The sequence below is a fragment of the Phalacrocorax aristotelis genome, chromosome 4, assembly GCF_949628215.1.
Source record: "Phalacrocorax aristotelis chromosome 4, bGulAri2.1, whole genome shotgun sequence".
Lineage (NCBI taxonomy): Eukaryota > Metazoa > Chordata > Aves > Suliformes > Phalacrocoracidae > Phalacrocorax > Phalacrocorax aristotelis.
In genome coordinates, this window is record NC_134279.1 from 26,573,422 (window position 1) to 26,594,288 (window position 20,867).

General features: G+C 38.2%; 1 protein-coding gene across 5 annotated transcripts in view; it reads right to left on the reverse strand.

The window, feature by feature from the left end:
- Window positions 1-996: 996 nt before the first annotated feature.
- The window catches only part of SGMS2 (sphingomyelin synthase 2), a 46,239-nt gene continuing 26,368 nt past the window's right edge, over window positions 997-20,867 (reverse strand). For all 5 annotated transcript variants that reach the window (XM_075090698.1, XM_075090694.1, XM_075090695.1 and 2 more), the window contains 5 exons: window positions 9,578-10,235; window positions 8,676-8,793; window positions 6,730-6,883; window positions 3,815-3,981; window positions 997-2,968 (listed from right to left, as the gene is read on the reverse strand). In XM_075090698.1, the coding sequence (XP_074946799.1) occupies window positions 2,765-2,968; window positions 3,815-3,981; window positions 6,730-6,883; window positions 8,676-8,793; window positions 9,578-10,032 (1,098 nt within the window). In that variant the 5' untranslated portion in view covers window positions 10,033-10,235 and the 3' untranslated portion in view covers window positions 997-2,764. The remainder of the gene's footprint in view (window positions 2,969-3,814; window positions 3,982-6,729; window positions 6,884-8,675; window positions 8,794-9,577; window positions 10,236-20,867) is intronic.

The following is a 20,867-nucleotide window of genomic DNA, read 5'->3' on the forward strand; positions in this document are numbered from 1 at the left end:
TGTATTGGATAAACTACTACAGCAGTAAGCACTAGCATATACCATTACTTACCCCATTTCATCACCTTACATATAGGCTTAAAGAGTCTTCAAACACACCTATACCATCCAAGTTTGCAAAAGCAATTTAAAGCTATTGAGATAGTAGAAGAGTAGGGTTTTTCTGTTAATTAAACACACACACACCATTTTGAGGTTTTTGATACAATGGAGAAAGTTTAAGAACTCGAAGGGAAGGCCGAGCCAGAACAGGAATCAAGTATTTTTAGCTAGTGCTGCCATTTAAAACCTTCCTTCTGTATTTCAATAGAAGTTTCTATCAGATTCAGCAGTAGAAGGAAAGCTCACACCGCCCAACAGCAGCATCATCTTTGCTTGGTTCTATTCCATCACTTTCATGTTTTTTCCTTCCAGAAATAGGAATAAGTATAAAAAAGGCAACCCAAACACCTCAATCCGCATGAAGAAATTCTACTTTGCAGATATATTACAGAAATGCCACTGAGACATGGTGGTGGCTATGCAGGCAATTAGCTATCTAGACGATCAAAGTATTTATTATTCAGCCACCAGATGAAAAACCACTATTTAAGTTCTTTACTGGAACACTTTTCATCATGTTATGTTCAAGGCATGGTTACCACTAATGAAATCCATTTGCGATTTCTAGAAGATAATATCACTACAAGTGGCTTAACATGACTGTATTTAACACAAAGCTTAGAATTTGGCTTAAAAAAAATATGCTCTATGAAGTAGCATTGATATAACAAGAATCTCAGGAGATTCACAGGCTGATATTGAACAGCTTCATTTATATGACGTGGGAAAAGGACTTCCAAATAAATGTTTTGATACTGGCTTTTTAGCTGCTCAAGGTCTGCCAGGAGCAAGCAAATGAAAACACAGGTACACCCATAGACACAAAACTTCCACAGGCTTATTATAAGATTTTAAGAAGCTTATTTTAAATAACAAAACCAAACATCATCAGAATGTCTTTCTTAGCTAAGTTTTACCAAGGATGTATTATAAGGAACATTGTTTATTGTATTACTTCAATAATGCACAAAAATATTTGAAACGCACATTAATAATATTCTTATGTACAACTCATAGCAATTGATCCCCTTAACTAAAAAATCTTATTAAATACTCTGTATTGCATTTTATAACTTTAACTGGGCTTTTTAAAAAAAGTTGTCATTTAAGTAAACTGTTCACACTTGTCACTCAGTTCAAGACATTTTTAAAATAACCAGCATTTCATTTATATTAGTACCACTTCAACACTTAATGCAGTTTTATCTTTGCTATCAGATTTTACTGAAGATTTGAAAACAAAATTAACTGCAGAAATTAATACAGAACATAAATGGTTAAACATAGAATGCTAATTTCCTACTTTGCTTTCCCAACAGTACAAAACAATAAAAACCAGCAAGAACCAGGTAGCTGTGAGTCTGTGTTTTTGTTACATGTTTGCCATGGTAATTTTCTCACATTCTCAGCCAACTTGCTTAAATAGCCACTTTAGTTGGCCTCAAACCTGGCCGGGGAGGGGGTGGGGTAGGGAAGAGAAAACAGAATTTGCATGTGAGTTCTACCACAGTGTCATTTAATATGAAATGGTTTTAGGTAATAATTGAAGAAATGCTACTGTTGTAGGTATTCACCTTGGCACTTTAAAAAAAAAAACACAAACATAAAGTCATAGAAACATGCCAACAGGCAAAAAAGAAATTCAATGCAGAACTATGGCTCCCAAGCAAACCTGCTACATACTGTCAGCAAGAGAGATAGCTACTAAAATTAAAAAGTTTGAGATCTGTAGGACTTTTGCCTGAATTAAGAACTGTATGATCACTCTTTCCAACAAGTAGTTTTGTTTAATTGTGTTTAACTATGCAGCAGCGTGTGCTTTTGTGTGTATATGCACATACATACACCGATAGGCACTGTATAGCTATATACACAAGGCCAAACTGCAATTAAAGGTTTAGACTTTGAAACGGTGTCCTTTTTTAAAAAATACAATTTTAGGCCCCTTGAGCTCTGATGTTGGCAGCTATTCCTAATTTGCAAAGTCATCAGGTAGCACAACAGTTTAAATATAAAATTACTAATAAAAATGTAAAAATCAGTATCTAGTAGAGTATATGGGAGATAACGGTGGTAAGTAGCATTTTAGGGTCATAAGATATTCGTACCCACAGAGTGTAAAAAAAGTCAAGACTTGTTTCCAGCTGTACCAGTCATGCAAAGGCCTTACCTTCATTAGCAAGAATAATGCAACAAACCACTTCCCACAACTGTGTTTTGGTTTTCTTTTTTTTTATACACCTCAGTACACTGATGTTGTGCCTTTACATGTTCACATGTTTTTGCCCTTGCGCACTCCAGAAGTCTGAAGACGAGATTTTTGGGTGCTTCTGTGGATGAGTGATAGTTAGTAATGAAAGTGTTAATGTGGTCTTTGGCACCTCTATCTCATTAGTAAAGCAAAGTCCTGCTCCATTTTTTCTTGAATATAAAAAAATCCCATCAGTGGTGCATTCTATTAGCACTGAAGAGTAGAACAGGTCTGTACAGCCTGATGATATGAAAACATACGAAATGGCAATATGCGTGTCTACAATTGTCTTTCCAATCAATTGCACAGAAGCTTGGTCCACTTCTTCAGTTACAGTGTAGTCCTCTTAAGAACTTTGGTTACAGCATTAATGTTTTGGTAAAAAAAACAGAGCAGATGCTTTCCTTTTCTTCAGGTAGATTTTTCATTGTCTTCTCCTGTCTTCTGAACCCGTGAATATTTTTTGCATGAAGATTTGAAGCAGCTAGGAGGCCAAGATATCGGCCAGGAAAAGCTACAAGGAACAGAGCCTTGCACGTTCTTCTCAAAGAAATAAAATATTGGATACCACCATGCTCGAGAGAGAAAATTTGTCTGCGAAGAGACCTTTAAAGTCTGTATTGGCACAAGTAGGTAAAGAGGAAAAGGAAACAGGCAATCAGTTTAAAGCATTACAATCAATGACGTTGAGTCAAGACAACTACAAAAAAAAGCGTATGTTCACATGCATTTCTGCAAAGACAAGGTGCATTTAGCCTAGAAAACACAGTACTGAGGCAGCGCATACTTCATAGTCCAAATGTCTACTACAGACTGAGCATCTTTAACACAAAGGGATGCTCTGTTGCTGTACAAAATTTAGGGAAACGAAGCACTCAAGTCTTTTGAACAGGAGCCCTTTCAGGCATGTCATGTTTCCATTGATCACTAATAGTTGAAAGCTAGATTAAAATGGCTGGAGAGCTGTGCTCCTACTTGAAAGTGTTCTTGAAACAACTGCAGCAGACACCTTCTAAACAATGTACTGTTCGTGACATTTACGGAAGAACTGTCACTAGACTTTCAGGGTGGTCTAGGTAATTTAGGTCTGTCAGAAATGGTTACTAAACTACTGTTTATTCATAAGCTTAGACAAACAAGGGCTATTCAACACATCTGCTACAGCAATAAAACCTTGAAGTTCAAAAGAAATGTTTCTAAGCCACAGTATCAGGAATTTCAAGAATAACTTTATAAAAAATAAGTTTTGAAATAACTTAAGAACAAGCACAGATCAAAAAAAGAACACCCTAATCCATTAAATATTTACTTAAACCACAGTAAAGTGAAACTCCTTGCCCAATTTGTTTAAACTTCAATATGGAACCTCTTTTTATCTTGAAATCAAGAGCTAATTTTGACTTTAGAGCAGTATTAACAATGGCAGGCCATACATTGATTCTAAAGGTATTTGCCACTCACCTTTTCATTAGCCATTGAGTGGTACCACCAGAAAAGCCGTGTAGTGATATAGTAAGCAATGATGACATCTATGGTATAGTGTTCATGAGCAACAAGGATACAAATTATTCCAGCAGCACTCATTAGCCAGCAGATTAAGTGATACCACCAGAAATGACGTGGTGAATCTATGAAAGAGAGATGATGGGCAGAAAAAAAAAAAACACACACAAAAAGCCATATACATTATTATAGCAGTCCACAAAGGGAAGGGGAAGATAAAAAAGACTATTTAATTAAGGCTACTAGATTTAAAACACAATTCATTTGTACCACACTGGTACAAGAGCCCTGTTTGACATAGAAAACAAGACTGAAGAATTACACAAACTTACTCACATGTTCTTACTTTGTAAAATGAACCCAAGATGAGCTTACAGGATAGTCAGCACTATACCCCATTTTCTAGTCAAATTAAGTTTCCCAGTAAAACCACTTCTAGGGTGCAGAGGAAGAGACAGAATTTAGGCAAGACACGCATGTTGATTATTTTACTTGGATGTGTTGAATCCCTGCTCTTTTTACAGTCTATGCTCAAGTGAAATGTCTAGAATCGATATAACCTGAGCAGAGATCACAGATTAAAATAATAGTATCTCTTCCTGCTTAATTCCTAGGTTTTAACTACTTCGCATGAAACCTCCATTCTGTGAAACAGGATACACTGTATGGGGAAGTACAGTATGTGAATTTATACCCTTTCATTAAAGACTAACAAATGGGAGCGAAGCTATTCTTCAAAATGCATTTAAGCCACTTCAGCGGAAAAGTTTCCCTGCCCTCTTTCCCCTTTGAAAAATGCCTTGGGTGTCACAATGACCATTCATAACTTCTGACAGGCTAACGGGCTTCATTTCACTCGCAGTGGGAGGTTTTGGCACCCCTTGCCTTCTGAGGCAATGGTCAGCCTTTACTTTCACACAATGCTGGCAGAAAAGTTACCGATCTCAAAAAGCCTACCCAGTAGTAGTTTGAGAGGCCTGCGCAAAATAGGTACTGCAGGGCGACTTAAATTTTGGTGCAAGTGTCAAAACAATAAATTCTCTTAACTCTCCCCAAAACATTTCAAACAAATCTGTATCTACTGATTTAAAAAAAAGGAACCAAGTAATCAAGAAGTTGACGAAAATGGTCCCAAGCAAGACATACATATGAAGGCTAAAAATGTAAATGACTACTCTAGGCAAAAAAGCTGGAGAGCAGAGGAATAAGTTGAGCAGCAAAGGGTGAAAGGAAGAGCAGAGCAAAAAAATCCACTAAGCCAGAAGCAATAAAAACCTCAGAATGCTCTTCTTGCACTGAAGACGTCATCAAAAGAGCAGAAGAGAATACAATAAGCAACCTCTTATTTAGAGCAATTATAGGGCTTAAGCCCTTGCTCAGATAACATTTTGCTAATTATACAGGAGGCAGAAAAGGAAAGCTATGCATTTCTTATTTATAGAGCTTAACTCTGCTGAAATATATGCCTAACAATTAGGCAGTGGTCAAAGGGCTTATTACAAGAATTTGTACAATACAATTCCTCCAACTCCTTATGATAAAAAAAGTACATGAGTTATACCAGCCCCAGACACACTGAGTTATCTACATCTTTCCTGGTAGTAAAGATATTAAAGAGTATGTGACTAGCATTAAGCTGCAATAACGTACACAAAACAAGGCAAACAACAAATCTATTAGGCTGTTTTCCTAATAGTGTTCTGGCAGTTTTGATGGGTTACACATGTCATTCCCCCAGTAACACTCACTTTACACAAAGGACCTAAGGCCTAAGAATCAGCAGACCATAGCCAGCATCTTAAATCAGTGTTTGAAGAAGAATGTCTTGCATCCACAGATTTGAAGTTTGTTGTATTAAGCAGGTGTTTTTACATTGTGTTTTTTGTTTAAGGCAGAACGTAGCACTGCAACACTTCCTTCCCTCAACATTTTAATAAAAGGAAGGCATTCAACTGATGCTGGCTAGTCTTATTTTTGTTTCACTGAGAATTACACATTCCCATGAGCCAAGCTAGCATTCGCATAGCTTGGGGCACAACAGTAGGAGAGAAGATTCCCATTCCAAACATGTGAACTGGAAAGGGAACTCCCCACTACGCATTCATGAGCAGCCAAGTTCCCAGGGTAGAAGCTTTGCTTACCATATATCAGATTTAGAAGTTGCTGCTCAGTTTACCAAAGCTTTGATCAATGCAGTGTGTGCAACACAGACAGATTTTTACCCCCATGCCCCATAGCAATGTAAAGCAAAGGGGGAAACCATAACCCCAACTCTATCTTCTGTGTGCTTGCCAAATTATCATCAACTTCAAGAGGCATAAGTAGGAAACTCTAGCAGAAGATGTTCCAGCAGCATGAATCAATTTTCCACTGTTTAAGTGGGCTGTACATCAGTTGCTTCAAAGAAATAACATTGCTTCTGGATGTGGTACAAGTGTGCAATGGCCTAGTGCTCAAGCCACAAAAATTCCTTTACACCCAAGGTATACCAGCCAACCTGCACAGAGCTAATCTGCATAAGTAACTACAGTATATTTTACCCAAAATTTGAATAACGTGTCAATGAATAATGAAAAGCTAGCTTGCTTCAACCAGTAAGCATTCTATATGAAGATAGGAGTGACATGACTAGTCACATTAAGCTGTTCATTAAAGCCCATACCGCTTTATTACACCCACATTCCATTTTCGCTCAGCAAAGTCACATTTTGCATTTCAAACCCATACACATACAACAGGCTGCGTACCAGTACCTTTGGAGGGCAGTACCAGTAACTTCTGGAGGGCAATAGTTTTTACATGCACTTTTATCATGTTTTTTCCCAGTACAACAGATTTAAACAAGAAAAGTGCTTTGAGATACCACCACTTACACTCTTTGATGAACAGGTAGATCAGCGTTAATACCACAGTGTGACCACTAAACAGGAAGTCTCCGCATAGGATGTGTGATCCAGTTATGGATAGACCACCACCAGAAATCAGTCGCAGGATCCTCTGAACCTTTGCCTGAGAATCTCCATTCAACTAGAACACCAAAATAGTACAAGAACAATTTAAGGTACACCATAACTGACTTGAGTAAACTTCTTGCCCCAAAGTATGTCGCTTCAGGGAGAAAGAGGGGACACAAATTATCTTAACTTTCTTTGGCTTTCTTTCACATATTCTTAAATAAACAAACATGCATATCAAAGTTGACAGGTGCTAAAGATCAGCTTAACACCACCAGCATTCTGTCTATGCTTTCCCAAGCTATTTTAAAATATGCATTGTATGAGAATGAGATGCAGAATATAGTGGAGAGGTGAACATGAAAAATTTGTGAGGTCAGGTATCTCATGATAGCCTTTGGTGGAATGGATAAAACCCGTTCAAAACCGGTTCCAACACAGTACAACCTCACATACCACTTCTGCCATTCTGTTCAGAGACGAGCAATGTTTCTACAGGACAAAAACCTCGAACTCGCTTTATTTTAGATTTGGCTACAAACTCAGTCAGGACTTACTCAGATTTAGAGGATTTACTTTTTAGTCACACACTAGGATCAACTTTTGATTCTCACAGATACTAGGCAAACACTTGGTTTCACCTAGCTGTTAAAGATTAACTCTGGAGAAAAAAAAACGGCACAAACAAGATAAAGGGATAACTGAGTTTTTCATAATCAGAAAAATATTCACATGGAACACAAAAGAAATCCAGAAGAGCTATCAAGTTTTTCCAGAGCTGAAGTAATTAATCCTATTTTAATGGCAGGAAAATGCACTTTCAGAAGAGACATTTAAGTGTCTGCTTACCCTTTCCCATTCCTGAATACACAACCTACTCCACAAAGTCATTCCCCAAGCTACTAGAACACCACAGTTGAGTCTTTACAACAGTGGTAGGTAAACAAAGCTTTTTCAAATAGATCCTGATTCATAAGTAGTACATCCACTGTGTTAAGTTGTCCCAGTGTAAGAGAATAAGATTGAACAGACATGATTCTGTACCTCAAGACCTACACAAGTCACAGATTCATCCCCCAAAATGGCAATATTTTCAGGTTTCAAAACACTTATCTTCTCAGTGCACAACCAAACTGTGTGTTACTCTCAAGTGCACCATTCTTTCACTGCAGCCAACACGATACAATATGTTCAAAGGCAATTAAATGTCTATAACTTTTTATTAGTAATCTAAAATGGCAGTAACAGAATTCCTTTGTATCACCACCTAACTACACCGCCACAAATTTTTTAAAATATTCTTGTAGAAATATTAGCATGTACATGTTTCTATATGTGTCAGCTCACTTAAATAGCTGAACTTGGTTAAGTCACATTTATGTACATTTTGCAGGTTGGAAGCAGGCACAGGCAGCTGACATCAGGTATTGTGACAGCTCTTGACAAAATAGCATGAAAAACAGGGCAAAGCATATGATAACATTGTAGTTTAACAGGATACTGTAACACAAGCTTGTGTATGAGCCTATGAATTACAATATTGACCTTAAGTATCCCATCACATAAGAAAAAAATATTGCTACAGTATTAGAGTGATTAGCCTGAGTCTCAGAAGCAAGCTTACTAATTGGTGGCAGCACTATTTCAACATAGGTACTTTCCCTTAAAGCATCTTAACTGCAGCAATGGCTTGAGGCTCTCTGTATCACACAGCTTTCAGTTTGTCACTATCTAGGTTTCTGAAGACATCAACTGAAAATAATTGTTATTTATTAACACCTGGAATATTATCTTCTGTTTGCTCTAATGAGCCACAAGGACTCAGGCAGAAACTAAGGCAAGAAACAGGGAGCAAAGGCTCTTACCTTTGGTGCACACTGAAAATGCATTCCAGGCACAGGTAAGGTGGTAACGTACATAGTAATACAGCGGTACAGATACAAAGTTCCTATTATAAAAAAGAACCTGCGTCCCACTATTGATCTGAAAGAGAAGGGGGAAAAAAAGATTGAGTACAAAGTTCCCATGCAGGATATGTAAAAGTTACATATAACAGTTATAACAGCTTTATTATATAGCTGAATCCATAGAATTAAAGAGCAGCTCCACCCCTTGCTCTTCACCACACACTTCTCTAAATCAAACACTAAAAAGTCTTTCTTCAGATTTTAGTCTTACTAGCTCATAGTACATAACTACCACAGAGCTCCCACCAAAGCTACCTAGCCAATTTAACGTTGCCTCACTTTAACTTAAGTGAGCAGTCAGGCATAGTTTTCCTTGACTTGGTGACCTTCTCTTTTTAGTCCCATATTATAACCATGTACTTGACTTAAATATGTATCATTTAAGCAAATGAAGACAAAGGAAAAAGCTTCTAGTCTAGCTGCAGAAGAGAGCGGGTTCCTCCTCAAATTTGGGTGATGTTTTTTCACATTATCATGACCTTCTCTGTTTAAACACCACCATGTTAGTAAACACACTTTGGGAAAACCCAGTCCCAGAATAAATTTGGCTAGTACAACATAGGTGTCAAATTCAGATGTAAAAAAGGTTTATTGAATAATCAGAAGAAAACTGTATTTCTGCAGTCCAGCATGGACACTGGAACATTTTCCAAGTAAGTCATCTCTCTCTCATTTTCCTGCCAGCCCTATTCAACAATATTGCTACAGATGCTACCATAAAATTTCTTCTATCCAAAGTGAACGAAGGAAACCAATGTTCTGAAAACATACAGCAGAGAAAAAACCATACAGCTACTTACTTGTATCTAAGAAACAACCACTGGAATATCCATAATCCAACCAGTATCATTCCATTTATTTCTGATACAGAAAAAGCCCATTTCACACGATCAATGTAATCAAAGAATTTGTCAGGCAAGGGAGGGCTTAGCTCCTTTGGAGGTACTCTCTCATGGACCACAGTGATCATTACAGTTGTTAGAATCAAGTTGAAGAGAGCATAGACAAAGGCAATGCCTGTTTTCCACCATTCCAGAGGAAATTTGTTCCTAGACTCAGCAGGCATAGCAATCTGGATGTAATCAGGATATTTCTTTGCTGTTTTTCGCAAACCGTTAGACAAGCCCTTTGGTTTGCTAGTGCCATTTTTGTTCTCTTCACTGACTGAGAGAGTAGGTCGTGAGTAGCCATTAGAAGTGTCATTGTTTTGACCCTCCATATGTTCTTCAAGCTTTGCTGTCTCAATGGTATTCATTCCCAAGCGGTATGGCCAAATCGGGTTTATCAGTGACAGATTTCTGGGCTCTCTGAAGTCTGTTAATCTTCGAAGTCCAGCGTTCTTGTTCCTGGATGATTTTTGATGTCTGTAAAACTTTAGAAAGTGTCCATTGTGCTTTCACTATTCAGATACTGTACAGCAAGTCGTGAAGACAAATCTTTCCCCTAGTGCTGCATCATCTGCAAAAAAAGAAAAAAAACCAAAACAAAACAGATACTGAGAGTCAGAGCTAGTAATGCGACACTGAACAAAATCTTAAAAATGCTTATTCTAAGTTCCATCCAAGTCTACTTACATATACAGTCAAAAGGCAAACTACAGACAGGTGGTTACTGTTAAATAATTCAAGCTAGTTTCTATTGAGTAACTTGATAAATCTCTGGGCAGTTGAGGAACTAGTAGGAACTTAGTTCTTTTCTTTCTTCTTCTTCTCTCTTTCAAAAGGACAAGATCCACAAACTTTAATGATCATGACAGCACTTGCTTTATCAGTGTCAGAATGAAGACTAACCCATGTTTGCAGCAATATTGCTTTTTATTGCTTACGGGCATTCCATGCAAAATACCTCCTTTTTGATCCTAGGGTTGCTACAGATATTAGTATAGTTTGTCCATTACAGATTAGGTAATCTTGCTAGTCCAGGTGATAGGACAGAAAACAGAAGGGCGCTATCGGAATTGATTGTGTAAGGCATAAAGTAATTTAGATTCATCTAGAAAATCTATTCAGAAGATAGCTCTATTTAGCATTCTTGAATATAAATGGGTATTTCAACCAAAGTAGTAAAAAAATGTGTCTACATAGCTACTATGTCTACATATACTACATAATGTTTGAAGTTTTAGAGAACTGAGAAATATACCTCTGAATTAGATTCTTAGTTATTGTAACATATGTATGGAACAGACTACAAATGGATCTGTGTTTGACCTTTAGTTACTTAAGAATATGTCTAAATAGATTTTGGGTTTGGTTTTTTTTGAAAACAGGAACAAGTAGCAAGATTCATTATCATGCAGGATTTATTTCAGGCTGCATTTGTCGATTCAGTAAAATCTCATTAGGTAAAAAAAATAGATAAGTACTTATGTTTTATAACATCATTTTCTACAAGGAGAAAAGGATGCAATTTACCTCTACAGAACTGACATTGCTCTGGTCAAAACAAAGGCCTTTCCCCTCCCCCATCTTTAAAGTTCTGTGAAACCCCTTATCATAGTTGTGATGTACTTATTTTTATTACTTTTTTCAGCTCCTGTGGCAAAATTAGTATTATAATGTACAAAGTGTTCACTATCTACCAGCAAATTATAGTTCTCTCCTTTTTAATTGTTCCCCCAAGAGAAGTTCAACACTATCACCACCTCAAGTCTGCAAGCCAACACAGTTTGCCACGCTGCATGTACAATTAAGTCATCATGACAGAGACTAAAGCCGGCAGTCTCCCTAACCGTACATCACAGAACTTGACTTAATAGAAAACAACATGCTCAGGGAAAAACTGTCCAGTAACTGATCTCTTGATAGCAAGGATGATCTAAAACCAAAACAGCCTGGGAGGTCAGGTGTTTGCTTTGGTCCCTTCGCCCAACCCCCCCTGCCGCCACCCCCGCCCCCACCCCAAACAGAGAAGACATTTAACATAGTCAGCATGTAAGTCCCACTGATTTTCTAGCGGCTGCTCTTGCTGCTGAAAGAGAAAAGAGGTTCAGATCAAATATGTGAGATTCATACAAATACTGAAATAGTCAAGAAGCATTTCTAAACAAACCTCTCAGCGCTTCTGAAATCCACTGTCATTGCTTGACCTTTCCTCAATCCCTAATCAACAAGTGTATGAAAACTGAAACACACAACACCTGAGCAACAACTCTCCACCCCCAAAAAAACCACAACACCCAAGTAAAGAAGTGGTGATTTCAGATGCTTTTTCTCCCTCTTAATAGACTGTAACCTCTGCTTCACTAAGAGAAGGGGATGTTTAACCCAGCAGCCAGCCAATGACCTCTCTGATGCTTCCTACAACTAAGAATATTCTTTCAGAACAGCTGCAAAAGCAACAGCCTTACTTAAAACTGTAGTAGAACAACCCTTCAACTTTCACAAGTCCTTTTCTTGACACACACATTCTTTTGTTTCCTCTGTCTACTGAAGATAAGCATACGACAGACTGCTGAAGTGACGGTATAGAAAAAACCTGAACCTGTGTAGTTGCTTACATTTAGGAACACAGGTCTACTTAGCACTCACCTACTAAGTCAAGACCCTTCTTCGCAGCACAGTGTTATACGCAGCAGTCACTGATGTAGAGATAAGCAATCAAAACTTGATACATTTTATATCCTGCACAGTTGAAACATTTTTAGAATTATGCATTTACTGAAGAACAGAGGCCATCATAGAAACAGAAAGTAGCATGTACCTCACTTAGTTCCTTCTCTTCCCCACAGATACCTACCACCACCAGTAACGTATGGAAGAATTTTTTCTTTTCAGATATTTAATGGCATCTGCGTAAGCCTGAAAGATCAAAGAGCATCTGAACTACAGATTAACAATAACCTAACAACCTAAAAGTAGAGTGGCACTCAGGTTTTAATATTAACTTAAGCAAAGCAATTATACCTACAGCTTCACAGAAAAAAGTTGTGTTCTTTCCTGGTACTTTTAAATGGACCGTAAGGCATACTGATCTACCATTTATGATGACTCATCAAGATTATTTCAAGCAGAGTACATACTGCGGTCAAACCTTTGTTTGCATTGGTAGTTCAAGGTGCTATACGTCATCTGATCAGTGATCTGTAAGAACACTCTTTCCTTTATAGTACCTTTTCAACCTGTTTCTCCCACATTCTAAAAGAAAGCAGAAACTCTATTGATGAAAAATACCAAAACACTCTGCTTGATGCTTTCACTGCCTTGCTGCCAATCTGACTGGCCAGAGAAGTGACAGATGTAGAGTACATACAGCCTAATCACCCTCTGATACGGGCTGTAAAAGGAACTCCCCAGAAATATACAGGTTTTTCTGCCAACTTCCTGTCCCCAATTCACATATCCATCCAAGTCCCTGTGAGGGGTGTGCTCCTTTTAGCTTCCATGTTGTCCTTATATTAATTTAGGTAAAATATCCTATTGCTTCTTTTGTTAAAGCTGGAATGTCCCATATCAAAAATAGACGTCCGTAAAAAGCCTAGTATTAGGCCTTAGACTTCTTCAATAACGCTCAGACCTGGCCATCTCGCCAACATCTAGGGTATGAAAATCAAACCCAATTGCTCTAAGCTATGGAGCATCCAGTGGGGGACTCACACAAAATTGGCCAAGTAACCCAAGAGAATAAATAAAGTTTCTGTAAGGGATAAACCCAGGTTTTAAGAACAAGTTTTCTTTTTGGAACCACTTCAATACCTTCTAAAAACAGACATGTACCCTTTTCCTAGCCAGCAATATTACAGCAGAAGTCATAATTGCCACAAGGAACAACTTATTTCCAGGAAAGTCTTAAGAGTGAAAGCGACACAAAAAGAGCAGGGGTCCTATTTATCCTGAGCTTCTACTTGCTCCCATGCAAATAGCTCCTTTAGTTTTCTGCATCCCCATTTGACCGTCATTCAAAAGAAGATACTTGACTGGGGGAATAGCTCAGAGGAGTGCAAGAAAGCACGTCTACATTTGGCTCTTTATACTAGAACTTAAGAATAACAAGCAGTTTTATTTAGCTTGTTAGTCATCCAATCTTCACATAAAGGTCATTTTCACATAAGTTAGCTCACAATTGGTGTTTCTCATCCAGTATTTGAAACTCCTGTAACTTCTCAAAATATTTTAAAATCTATAATTTATCAAGGACTGAGTAGTCACAATTTGCACGGGCCTTCCAAATAAGTAGTTCTTAACCTGCTGTTCCAAATATGAATAACACTACTGGAACAGGAGCATCCAAAACAGTAAGACCAATCTACTCCGACGTTAAGGAAACCTACACACTCACATACAAGATGGAAAGGGTTTCTAGGCAATAGTATTTTTAAACCTCATTCACTTTTGTTAAGGTCAGCTCAAACATTTGATACAGCTGTAATATATTCTTGTATTTGGTAGTTGCAGAAAAACCAAGATAGTTGGAAGTAACAAGAGAGAAAGTTATCATATTGTTGTCTATATCACAATTAGCAGGAAACAACTGTTAGCTCGTTTGTATTTTCTTCAAATTTTTAGGACTACCTAAGGGACCAGAACTGGAAAAGAAGCTAGGTAGCCTCTCTCACCTTGACAGCAATGAATAAGAACGGACTTTTTGGTGTTTCTCTTTTTATTTTTTAAAGCATCCCTCCTTTCATGCTATATGTATGCCTCACAGCATGCAGACCACAGAACAGAAAAAAAAAAATCACACCACCAAAACCCAAAAACAACTGCTAAACCAGATCTGAGCAAAGTACATTTAGGTATGCAGAAACAGGACTGAGTTTAATAAGTTTGCTTATAACTTTTATTTCCCTACAGTAAAAATATTTTCAGAGCTGTGTTCATCTTTCAGCTGCACAATGTTTATGCTTACAATATATAAACACATGCACAAAGTGAACTGCAGTTTATCTACAAGTTTATCTACATTCTCCAATAGACTGCCAGCACATTTCTTGCTCATGTGGTGCGAAAGAAGTACAAGATAAAGCTGTATTACAGAAGTGCTGTTCATTCAAATGCTCTCAGAATGGAGATCATCATCATACTGTCACTTGTAATAAATTTCAACTTTTATAAAAAGCATTAACTACTTATCCTGTATAAAATTCTTTTCAGTAGTAGAAATAGAGCAGATGCAAAATCCCCCTCTCAAGAGGTAGTGTAATTCTCTCATTTAGGATTACTAATGTACAAAGCGATGCTGTATTTTAAGGACTAAATCCCTACACTTACCCAGATAGAGGGGAAAAGCTTCAAGGTTGCTGGTTATCCATTTGTACAATCCAAGTTTTACCAGTTCTGTGGAATTCTGTTTCTTCACGCCTCTTACTAGTAAGAGGGATATTAGTTTCCATTTTCCTGACATTTAGTATTCAGTGTGTTTCCAAACAACTGTTTGGTCCCCAGACTCCAGAGGATCATATTTGGTAACTAAGAATCTGATGCCCTTTAAAGGTGTTTAGTATCCTGAAACCAGACAAGCTTAGATTTTCCTCCCAGATATTTACCCTTATCTTTTAAGAACCAAGGTCACAATATCGGTTAAATGGCAATTATCTTTTAGTGCTAGAGTAACTCATTCTGCTAATAATCCACCTGTATATGGCATAAGACAGTTTTACTTACAGGTTAACAGCCTTTCCTAAAACAAAGGTATTGAGAATGGGCAGAGTCATACCTGTAGAATCAGAAGCTCTAACAGAATAATTCAGGGTAGAAGACACCTCAGGAGGTCTCTAGGCCTCTGGCCAGGAACAGCTATGATGTCAGGTTAGTTGCTCAGTGCTTCACCCAGCTGTACCTTGAACACTTCCAAAGATGCACAACCTCTCCAGGCAGACTGTTCTACTGCATGGTTTTTCTCACAGTGAAAGTTTGGGGTTGTTGGGTTTTTTGTTTGTTTTTTTTGTTTGTTTGTTTTTTCATCGACTTTTTTTATCTACTACTAAATCACAAAATTATGCCCCTTGTGTCTCATCCTCCCACCACTGTGAAGAGCCAGGCCCCAGTGTTCCTGACCACGTCCTTGAAGCGCAAAGGGGCTGCTGCTAGGTCCCCCCAAGCCTTTTTTTCAGGCTGAAGCAACCCACCTCCCCCAGCTTCCCCACACAGGGCCTGTGCTCTAGCCTCCTGACCACCCTGACAGTTCCTCTACTGGGCTCGCTTCCAGTTTGTGTTTTTCCTGGATCAAGGACCCAAAATCAGACACAGTATTCCAGATACAGCTAAGAAGTACTAAGCAGAGAGGAATAATCACTCTCCTATAAATACTGGCTATGTTCCTAATAAATACAGCTCAGGATAGCATTGGCTGCCTTCACTGCCAATGCACATTGCTAAATCCCTTTTCAACAGAGCCAAAAGAAATATTGTCCTTTTTCCAAGAGGCTAAAGACTCCCTCAACTTCTTCACTCCAGAAAAATAAGATTAAGAGTAACTCTTCTTCCTACTTAATCCATCCCCTCCAAAATAAGCCTGTTTCATTATTTCAGATCTGGACAAATCTGCTAACCTGAATTGATACTTAAGCTCTGAATCAGCTGCTTTTGAATAAAGGAAAAAAGGTACCCTATCACTGCATATTTTGCAACATTGCAGAGGAATGTTGGGCTTATGTCCTTTCTTTCATTCATTAAAAATGACTATTTTAAACATTCCACAAGGAGTAGAAGCCACTGTACTACCTCAGTCTTATCAGGCAAAATAATTCCCAAAGAGTGCCAAAAGAAACCTCTGGATCATCAGGCTTTTCTTTAGTTTGCTGTCTGAGCATCTGGGGCTTCTCACTGCTAATTGCTTTCATTCTGCTATAGCTTTGCAGACGCTGTTAAAGAACCACTACCCAAAGCAAGTTTCTTCTCAAAGAGACAGCAAGGTTTAAAGATTTGATAAGAGCCCAGCAGCACATCTGATGCCCCACATCCCTTCTAGCTCACAAAAAAGTTGCAGATTACTGGCTGTCAGGTGGGGGGCCTAGCACAGAAGGCAGGACTGTTTTAGACTGTTTTGTGAAATCCTCCACCTAGTTACCGAGGGTAAAGGTTGGGCTTCATAATGGAAAGTCAGACCCAGAGATTAGTCACCACTTTCAGTACAGGGCAGTGAGGAATCACAGTGACTAATGTGTGCTTTAGAATGACTGCTACAGCTTATCAGCCATCAGGCAGCAAGAAGAGGAAGTCACATACTTAGAGTAACTTTATCAGTGATACACCCTAAAAATATTTAGGTAATTATTAAGAGGATAATGCCTGTCAAATTCTCCCCCCCCCGCTATTCCCAAAAAGCAGCAGTGCCAACTCCAAAACAAGAGGTCACATTTATGGGAACATTCTCAGATATTTCCAGCAGCAATGAGCACCCTCTTCCTAAAAGTTTAAATAAGAGGACAATAGAGAGGGCAATAACTGCTTAAACCTGTAGAGTGTTTTACAACATTAGCAGGTAATAAGGAATACACGCACAAGTTGTACAACCCAGGCAAAAGCTATTTTGGCACTGAAGTATACACAGAGGTTCATACCTCAAAACTCACATTTAAGCAAAGCCTAATGCAGACATTAGTCCATGCAAAGCACATGACATTAGAGACAGCCATTAACTCTAATCCTCATGTAGTGATAGCAGAAAGACACCACATGAATTCTTAGGACAAGGCATATTTAAAACTGATTAATATCATACTATAAACTAGTTTCACAAATCCCTCAGTTTGATCAGCACATTACAAATTATGGATCTCTACATAGGAACAAAACACTTGTTGTGTTCAGACACTCAAGCAATGAAAACATCTCTTCTCAGAAACGCTAATATTTCCTTTCCCCCACCTCTTATCTCAGAGCATCCTGTGTATGTATCCTGATCAAATCCTGACACACTGTTGAACAAATCAGGAAACAGCCACTGAATACCTTCTTCGCTCTTCCCCAGAAAATCCTCCAACAGCTTTCAGCTTGCTGAACTCTGATGTAGCTGCCTGAAAAGCTTCATGAATATTAGTTAAGAGGGATGATACAGACACAACACATCATCTATCATTGACGGTAAACACATGGGTTAGCTGAAACTGATCATGAAATATGATCTGCTCCCTATTTTGGTCTTCCCCTCTACCTTGCCACAGCTAGCAGTTCCTAACCCCACCTGCAAAAAAAGCAGCAACAGCATAAGGCTCTCGCATCATAACCAACACCCCCAATAAAATAGAGATGGCAATACTCAGACCTCTTTTTCAAGCTGTTTGTTCACAGGCTCAGACACCCAAATCTACATCCAGCTCACACACTGAATGTTTGTTTCCCTCTCACCTTGTTTGTTTTGGGGTTTTGGGGTTTGTTTTTTTTCCACCTTTTCATGCCACACTTTCAGAAGTAAAACCATGTAAGTTTAATTCTAACACCAAGAAGTTTAGACTACTGAGCAATTTCAGTGACTACTTTGATCAACCCACACAGATGCTTATGTAGGGGATGAGAACAACAGCACAGAATCCTTTCTTAATACATTATTCGATCTTACAGTTTGCAATAACCAAAACTGTATCAAGTTTCTTATACGTAACTGGGTTTTTCACTGAAATTCTACCCATCAAGTTTAAGCACTACATAGTTAAAACTGTTCAAAAAAGTCATCATAACCTAAGCTTCCAGTGCAGTCCCATGGTCTTCCTTAAACTTGTTCAAGGGTTCCATTAGCTCAAGATTTTCTATTAATGGAAGAAAATACTTTCCACATTATGCTGACAAGAAAAAAACATTTCCTTTTTATATTATTTAATTAGTCAGGGAAGAAGACACTGTTTAGCCTTAAATACTAAACACTTAAGTACTTGCACTTCTACACTTCCTTCTTCATTTTTGTTTCTGCCACAGGCTGACGAACAGAACACACGCTTCCTTAGAATTCTCTTCTCCTGCCTGGCACGCTATCTCCCAACAACACTCGGTGTCATTATTAAATTTTCAAGAGTATGGTAACAGTGGGACAGCAGTAGAAAATAATTACAAATATCACCCAAATTCTTTCTGTAATACACTTTGCTGTCTCCATTTGAGCCTCACCCTACAGGTGAGAAGAGGCCAAGAATACTATTAATGTGTTCTTAAGAAGTCAAAGAATCTTTTTCTGTTGGATTTTTTTTTTAAATAACCAGAAGCTCTTTTAACAGTATGTACATATTTTAAAAGTTTAAAGAAACTGTCTAAAAAAAGTCTTTACACCACAAGGTATGCGAAATGCTGCTTTGGCATAAGATACAAATTGAGTTAGAATTTAGTAGTTTAAGTCCTTCAGAAAGCAGGATCTATGCCCTACAGCAGATACATTATCCCTTCCCAAAACTTTTCATATCAGCACCCATCATTCAGTGTTTCACTCAAGACAAATAACACAAAAAACAGGTTTTCTACATAATACTGTTAGCATTCCAGCAAAGACTGGGAAACGAGTCAGGTCAAAAATCACATCCAGCCTCTGAACAAATCTGATTTCCTTTTATTTGAAATAATGGACACTGTGAGCTGCCTTAAGTATTGAACACTCAGATGTGTGGGCCATAAGGAGAAAAGGAGTGTCACATCTTTGGAGTAAAGATATCTTCCAAAGCCAAAAATGCTTCTTCCTAAATTCCTAGGATAACTATACTGAAGCACACGGTCAAAAAGTTGTATCATCTTCAACTCTAAAATAGTTGAATTCCAACAGAGTAATTAACTATCCTAGTCTGAGAAAGACTAGAGAAAGCTCTCAGCTTCCCAAAGTTTCCTCATGTCTGACAGTAAGATTTATAATTCTGACAGAATTGAGACCTATTCAACGCTGCTTCTACCAGGCAACAGTACAAGCCCTATGATAGCACAAACTATCATCTTATTCTGCAAGGAATCAGTCAGGGCAGTCACCTGAAGTGTCCAGGGTCAGAATTCACAGTAAAATTTCTTAACGTGTTCAGACAGCAGAACACTGAATATTCATACGCACATATTGAGACACTTTGCAGCAACAGCTTGTTTCTACTAACCCTCAACATTTGAGCTGAAATGCTGACTTCACAGCCAGCAATTAAAGAAACACCAAACAAAAAACCCAACCAAAAACCACACACACCAAAAACAAGCAAAAAAAATTAGGGAACAAGTTACTATTCTGTTTAACTCTACGAAACATTTTCATCATGCATACAGGAGACAGAATAACACAACACAAGAAGGCACTCACACACCTACATACTTCCTCAAAACTATAACTATTCTGAACTGCTAAGTAAGACTCTGTATGTTGTTTGATACGTATTAACGTGAAGGTCTATTTGAAATATAATTTCATTATCTGCCAACGTAGCTCATGGGCAATCACTCTATAGGTGCTGCCTGGCTAAGAGGTAAACACAGACAAAAAGGTCCTCTCAGACAAGGCTAGATTTAAGTCACATCAGCCTGTACATTAAACATTAGGCCAAAACTGATTAACCAGTTTTGATGCTTTGATGTCCTGAGGAAGAAGGTCCTGTTGAGCTATGGCACAGGTCAGCTCATGAGCACCTCTGGCCTACATGCCTCCAACTCCTCAAAAAGACTTGCTTCAGATGAAGCATTTCAATCTGCTCCTTCAGACTAAGTCTGCTCATAATGAGTTCGTGCCAGGGATGGTGAGATTTAGCAAAAAAAGAAGCAGCAGCCACTTCATAGTTCAAACGAGGGCCAAGAAATTCTAAACTAAGAAAGAGGAGATGTTTTCTAGATGTACACACACTTCCAATTCACATATCTGGAATTATAAAGTGATATGTCACTTTATGATTTTCTTGCACTGGCAAAAAAAAAGGAAGCAAAGGCTGCCGTTGCTCTTCAATTCTATCTACAAACTGTCCTAGACCTACAGGACTCATGAGGAAGAGATGGAAGGTGTGGAAACAGTATTTTTAAATAGTCACAATAGCAACGAGACAAAAAGTAATCCGAAATAACAATACATTTTCCGTCCAGTAAGACTGTCTTTTACTGCATTGAATCACGCTATTACAAATATACAACAAAAGTACTCCGACCTGCAGTTCACAAACCTTTTGATGAAGGGATAAAGGCTTATAACCCAATTCTGACTGAAAACACT